This window comes from Ipomoea nil, unplaced genomic scaffold (assembly GCF_001879475.1).
Source record: "Ipomoea nil cultivar Tokyo-kokei standard unplaced genomic scaffold, Asagao_1.1 scaffold3314, whole genome shotgun sequence".
NCBI lineage: Eukaryota > Viridiplantae > Streptophyta > Magnoliopsida > Solanales > Convolvulaceae > Ipomoea > Ipomoea nil.
In genome coordinates, this window is record NW_017619742.1 from 2,482,111 (window position 1) to 2,488,754 (window position 6,644).

The 6,644-nt window shown below is 35.6% G+C and overlaps 1 protein-coding gene across 1 annotated transcript; it reads right to left on the bottom strand.

The window, feature by feature from the left end:
* Positions 1-1,741: 1,741 nt before the first annotated feature.
* Positions 1,742-3,501, bottom strand: LOC109169346 (flotillin-like protein 4). The gene is made up of 2 exons (XM_019318229.1): positions 2,490-3,501; positions 1,742-2,399 (listed from the first exon to the last, which is right to left on the bottom strand). Exons 1-2 carry the CDS (start codon positions 3,414-3,416, stop codon positions 1,887-1,889), a joined length of 1,440 nt encoding a protein of 479 aa, XP_019173774.1. The 5' UTR covers positions 3,417-3,501; the 3' UTR covers positions 1,742-1,886.
* Between the last annotated feature and the right edge of the window lie 3,143 nt (positions 3,502-6,644).

Genomic DNA, 6,644 nt, shown 5'->3' on the forward strand with positions numbered 1-6,644 from the left:
AAATCAAGTTGAAAGCAAAAAGTGGTCGGAAATAGCAACAAAGGTTTTTTCGAATATCAAAAGTGTCGGAACAAGACTTTCGACTTGATTTAAGATCACTTTCAGGTGGTCGAAAATTCCATAATTTTCAACCGTGATTTGATTTATGAGAAAGCGTACAGTGATTACTCAAAAGTACACTCTATGTGAAACTCGCCTTATTACACTTATTATTATCCTTTTATATGAAACACGAATAGATGGTTATAATAAGAAGATAGGGTTTGAATATGTGAAAAGTCACCCTTAATTAGGTGTATGCATGCACACAAAATCACAAATGAATGTATTGCCTTAAAAGTATATATTCAATATCTTTGGTGACTTGGTAAGTGACTTTGTTACTATATATCCTTCTTTCGTCACGTCATTACTTAACTCACTCACACTACCATTCAAGCTTAGAGTACAAAAGTAATTAAAATTGCCACAATAAGCTATATATAATCACATGCAATGGAACGAACAAGTGCGCAGCAAAGACAACCTTATTCCAAATCCTATTAATTTTGTCTTTTAACTCGCTAGTCGCTATACTTCAAAGTTGAACAAAACTAGTTCTTTACCATATTAGTTACGTACGCGTTGGAATGATGCATTCGATTCATTTGTTAGGTTTTTCATTAAATTTTAATTAAAGAGAACAAATTTGTTATACACGGATATTTATTATGTATGCAGTTGCATTGCCTGAAAATTTTTATCTATTGGGTATTAGCAGTTGTTATGCAGGGGACCATGATCGTCGAATGAAACAGTAGTAGAATTAATGAAATATCCTGGGTATACCAAAAAAAAAAAAAAAAAAAAAATAATGAAATTAGTGTATGTTGAAAATGAAACTAAAAAATAGAGCACTTAATTATCAAATGAAATTATAGTATAATTAAAATTATACTTTAGTATTGCTATAATAAAACTAGTATGCGTAAAAATTGAAACTAAAATCCAGAGTTATGCAATAACATATATTGTCAAATGACCTGAAATGCAATAATTAAAATAATACTTCAACAATATTGTAGTTACATTCGTGTGCGGAAAATGAAACAAAAAAAAAAAAAAAAAATAGAGCTCAAGCAATAATATATATTATCAAATGAAATTATAGTAGAATTAAAATGATATTTTAGTATTACTATAATGAAACTAGTGTGAAAAGAAAATGAAAATAAAGACATATCAATATTGTCAAATGAAAATGAAAGTATAATTAAAATGATACATACTTCATGCCTTCATGGTTCACGCTGTTACATGGACCATTTCAAAATTTGCCACCTAGATGTGTCTCTACTTTGATGCACCAACTTTTTTTCTTGGATTTTTGTGAACACCCCACCCAACCTTAAGCCCTTGCTTTCATGGCCAAGAAAAGGATATGAATCTCAAATTTTAATTTCCTTTTAGCCTACCTCCATTGATTGCACTCCAAACCACTCTCACACTCAACATTCTCGGAATTGCCACTAATACCAACATTCACAATATTACGAAACTTACAATGCTCCACAACCATTGTAGGTTATCCAATAGCTAAGGAACAAGAAATAACCTCCTTAAGCATAGTGTCAAACCAGCATAACCTTAATCGATCATCATTCTCAATGACCTTTATTTTGTTTAGATCTACACAGACCATGTTTAGAGCCCTTAATACAATATATAAGTTCAACCTGCTCCCCAGACCAAGTACAATGAATTGAGAGTCGCACAAACTTGTATTGAAAATTGTCACACAAATAAAAACACACTACTGATTTTTACTACTAAATTGTCAAGAAAAAAAAAAAAAACTTATTTCAATTTTAATAATACCACGGTTTTTTAATAAACTCTTTCACGGGCTAATTATTAGTATTACTAGTATCCATTTTGCCCATCCAAGCCGGCGGCAGCATTCCCGTCTGTTCTTGCACCGTCTTGAACAGCGGCGGTAGCATTTTATAAACCCCGGCAACTTCGCCCAAGGCACCGCCATCTGCGGCGGCGGCGGCGGCAGCATCACCGTTAGTCCAAATACTGATTTTAGGTTGTATGCCCTTCACAGCTTCCGCATTGATCTTGGCGATTTCTTGAAACACTCCGCCGCTAATCAACAAGTAATCTCTAAATGCGGCGTAGTTTCCACCCAGAGCACCCAAAAGGGTTCGCAAATACACGCCTTGAGCTTCTGCAAGAGCTTTCAGTCCCTCCGCTTCATTCTGCTTCGCATACAACTCTCCGTCTAAGATTTGTTGGCGTTTGTAGAGATCGGCTTCCGCCATTGCCTTCAGGGCCTCTGCTTCCTTCTCCTTTTGATACAGATAGGCTTCTGCAGCTTTCTGCTTCTTGTAAAGCTCCCAATTTGCTTCTTGCACCTAAGTTATCATTGATTTTATTTGTTATTATGTAATTTTTTGAGTCCAAATAGTATTGATTACACTAATAATAAATGGTTTATTACATACCTTGGTTTCATATTCAACGCTGGCTTTGCTCAAGAACTCTGCCTTAAGCTTCTCTGTTACAGTCAACGCATTCATCCTCTCCACCTCCTTCTGCAGCTCTGCATCTCTGAGCGCCACCGCTTTCTTGGCCTCCACCTCCGCCACTTCCGCCTCCTTAGCCCAACCAGCCTTCTTCTTCGCCAGATCAGCGTTGGCTTCTGCCACCTCCGCTTCTCTCAAATTCTCGAAAATCTTAACCGCAGTCTTCACTTTGATCTCTTCCTTCTTCCCATCCCCTTGTCTCTGGGTCGATATAATCTTGGTTTCCGCATCAATTTTGGCGGCGTTCTGCAACGTCTGCCCTTCACGAGACTTGGACCCAATTTCTCCTTTCATCCTCGCTTCTGCAACGTCGATTTTAGCCTGATTTGCAGCCTCCATTTGAGTCTTCTGACCCAAGTAGGAGAAGTATTCGTGTCCCGGGACGTCAACGAGCTGTTTCACGTTAGCATTGTAGATCAAAAGCCCGAATTGGTTGAGTTCGAGCTGCACTTTCTCGAAAACCTCCTGCTTAAAATCCTTGGTTCCTCTGAAGATCTCTTCCATGGTCATCGACGCGGCGAGGACGCGAGTCTCGCCCTCGATGATCCCTTGAACCAATTCCTTGACGTGGTTGGAGAGCTTGTCGTGGGGAGAAATTAGCTTGGCGTACTTCAAGAGGCTGGACTCGTCGTCAACGCGAGGGCCGATGGTGAAGACGGCGGGAAGGATGAAGGGGAGCTTCTCGGCGCTCATGGCCTGGACTTCAAAGGTGTAGTTCACCGGAGAAACGTCGAAGATGGTGCAGGATTGGCCGGGAAGAACCCATGCTTTCTTGGAAATCTTGATGTCGCCGATGCCGACTCCGGTGATCACCAAATACTCTGAAGCACTTGCAACCTTATACATGATCGTCCGACTCGATTAGAAAAATTGTCGCCGGCCGGTTGAAACTAACTGTGGAAGGTTTTTTTTTTGAAGACAACTGTGGAAGGTTTTGTTTAGTATGTAATCATAGGAATGATCGAAATCAATGACTTCGATTTTGTAGTTATAGAATATAGAATATTAGACTTCTTACCTTATAAAAACTAGAGTAAAAGACATTTTTGGTCCTAGACTTATAGTGGCACGGACAATTTTAGTCCTCTTTAAAAAAATCAGACAATTTGTGGACACTCTTATTGTGTCGAGGACAATTTTGGTCCTCCGTCAATATTCCCGTTAGATGGCCCGTTAGAGAGGGGTAGTTTCGTCTTTTCTGCCTACCTCACGCTCCAATCTGAAGCCCAAAGCTCCACTTTTATCTGTCCCACTCAATGTAAACGACCACGTGAACGAGTTCACGTTTGTCGGATTTTCCAGGTTGACTCAGGGGAGCACGGAGGTCCACGGCGTTAAGTGGTGGAGTTTCACCTCATATTTTAACGGAAACATTGCTAAATCCCCGCCGCCAACCACCGCTCCTCCTGCGTCCAACGCCATACCCGCATCGCCTGAGAAATGTCGTAGCCAGCTGTGCAAGGAAGGTCCCGGCGCAGTCGTAGGAGTGGTCACCGCCGACACGTTCTTTTTATGCCTCGCCGGATTCCAATCCGTGTGGCTATACTGCAAAAAGCTCAAGAGCGTGACAAAACCAGAGACTTTGGGGCAGACATCATCAAAATGCCGAAAGAATTCAGCTTTAGGGAGCTAAAATTAGCAACCAAGGCGTTCGATCCCAACAGCCGAATCATCGGGCACGACGCCATTGGGACTGTCTACAAAGGAATCTTGTGACCGCCGATGACCTATCTCTGTGACCGTCCTTCTCACTTCCTCCTCCGATGACTTATCTCTGTGACCGTCGCCGCCACCACTCTTGTCCGCTCATCCTTCTCTTCCATCCAGAAAATTCACTCTGCTTCCTCCTACACAGTACACCGACTATCTTTCCATCACAAATCTCAGCCAGAAACTTCTCGATTCCCCCTCCATCTTCCCCAAATTTGGTCAATAACAGGCTTGGATGCATCAATTTCTACCCTAGCCTTGGCCACATTTGGCCTCGTTCTTCTGATTGTCGCCATATCTAAGGCTACGACTTTTCCGATTGCAGAACAAATACGAGATTGAATTTGGGGAACAAATTGGAATGAGTTTTGTTAAATTGACACAAATGCCCCTTATTTGACGGTCAACTAACGAGATTAATAGACGGAGGACCAAAATTGTCCTCGTCACAATAAGAGTGTCCACAAATTGTCTAATTTTTTTAAAGAGGACTAAAATTGTCCGTGCCACTATAAATCTAGGACCAAAAATGTCTTTTACTCTAAAAACTACTACATACCGAGTAATGTACACATAATTACTTTTTTATTATTGAATTTAATTACTAAATGAATTCTTCTTCTTTTTTTTTTTTTTGAAAAAAAAAAAATACACCTACAAGTCAAACAAGTTACCAATTCTCAAAACCATTCAATATTCAGTGAAACCATAGATTTGCCTCCCTATTTTTTTTTTTTTAATTTGAAAACACCTATTTCTTATTATTTGTACTAGTATTTTCGCCCGTGCAATGCACAGATTGAATTTGCTATAATATATTATTAAGAACATTTGGGTCGATATACAATTATTTAAATTAGAATATCAAATATTATAACGTGTAACTGAAGATATGGTTTCGATTGCTTATGTTTGTTAATGTTATCATTGTTTGAATTCGAGCAAATAATTGCTCAAATTTATAGCTAATGTGTAGATATATTGATGCGATGCTGTAACTTTAGAGATTTCATATATCATTGTTTAGAATTTTTATAAATTGGGCAAATATGTTTGTTCTCTAACAACTTAGTTATAGCAATCCATCCATTGCTATCCTATTTCATTTGTATAGAAGATACAATTTTTGTCTATATATATATATATATATATATATATATATATATATATATATATATATATATATATATATATATATATATATATATATATCAATGTTATTATTTTGGGGAAAAAAAACATAATCTATACATAATTTTTTTTTATTATTGAATTTAATTATTAAATAAATTCTTCTTTAAAAAAAAATACACATACAAGTCAAACAAGTTACCAATTCACAAAACCATTCAATATCCAGTGAACCCATAGATTTGCCCTTTTTTTTTTTGAAGTGAATGCAACATTATTAAAAAATAAAATCAATATTAAAAGGTCATTTTTTATAAAATATTTAAAACTTGTATTTTATTAGGAAACTCTTTTATTTCTTTCTAACTAACAAAATATATTATTTTCCTAAACATATTTATTACTTAATAATTATTATATATCGACAAATTTATTCTCCTTAATCTATACTTCTATATTCTATATATATATATATATATATATATATATATATATATATATATATATATATATATATATAAAGTAAAATCCTCCTAGATCATCTTCCCGGCCAAACTTTGGTATTAAATTAATTAAATATTTTATATTTTTTTAGTCAATTAATAAATCTTATTTGGTAAGCAAATGTTTAATGGAAATTAATTAAAATGTATTAATTGATAATATTGCATAATTATGGTATATATTGCAAATGTATTAATTGGTAATCAATTTATAGTAATGTGAATATTATGTATGGTAATAACAGATGGAACACACCTTGCAAATGAATATTATGTATGGTATTGCAAATGTATTAATATTCGAAATGTATTGCTTAACCAATTATACTAAACATAAACTGACCATTTCACACATTTTAATACTGCACATTACTATTCGAAATGATTCGATTTTTTTTTACCAATTATACTTGATGGTATTGCAAATGTATTAAATTAATTAATCAATTTATAGTAACGTAATAACAACATATCATTCTGCTATTTAAACAAATCATTCTGTGTTAAAAGTAAAGTTGTAAATTTCTCATATATTTCTGCCTCACTCTTCTATTCACATCGAATAGTAATGACTTCAACTTAATTCGAGATTATTGGTCGTGAACTTCATCCTAGACACAGATGGAACATAATCAAGTTTAGACTACCGCGCGGTAGAGGTATTGTTTTTGTAATATTGTATAAAAATTCCGTATTTCAAAAAGCTTAGTTTATGCATATGATTTTGTTA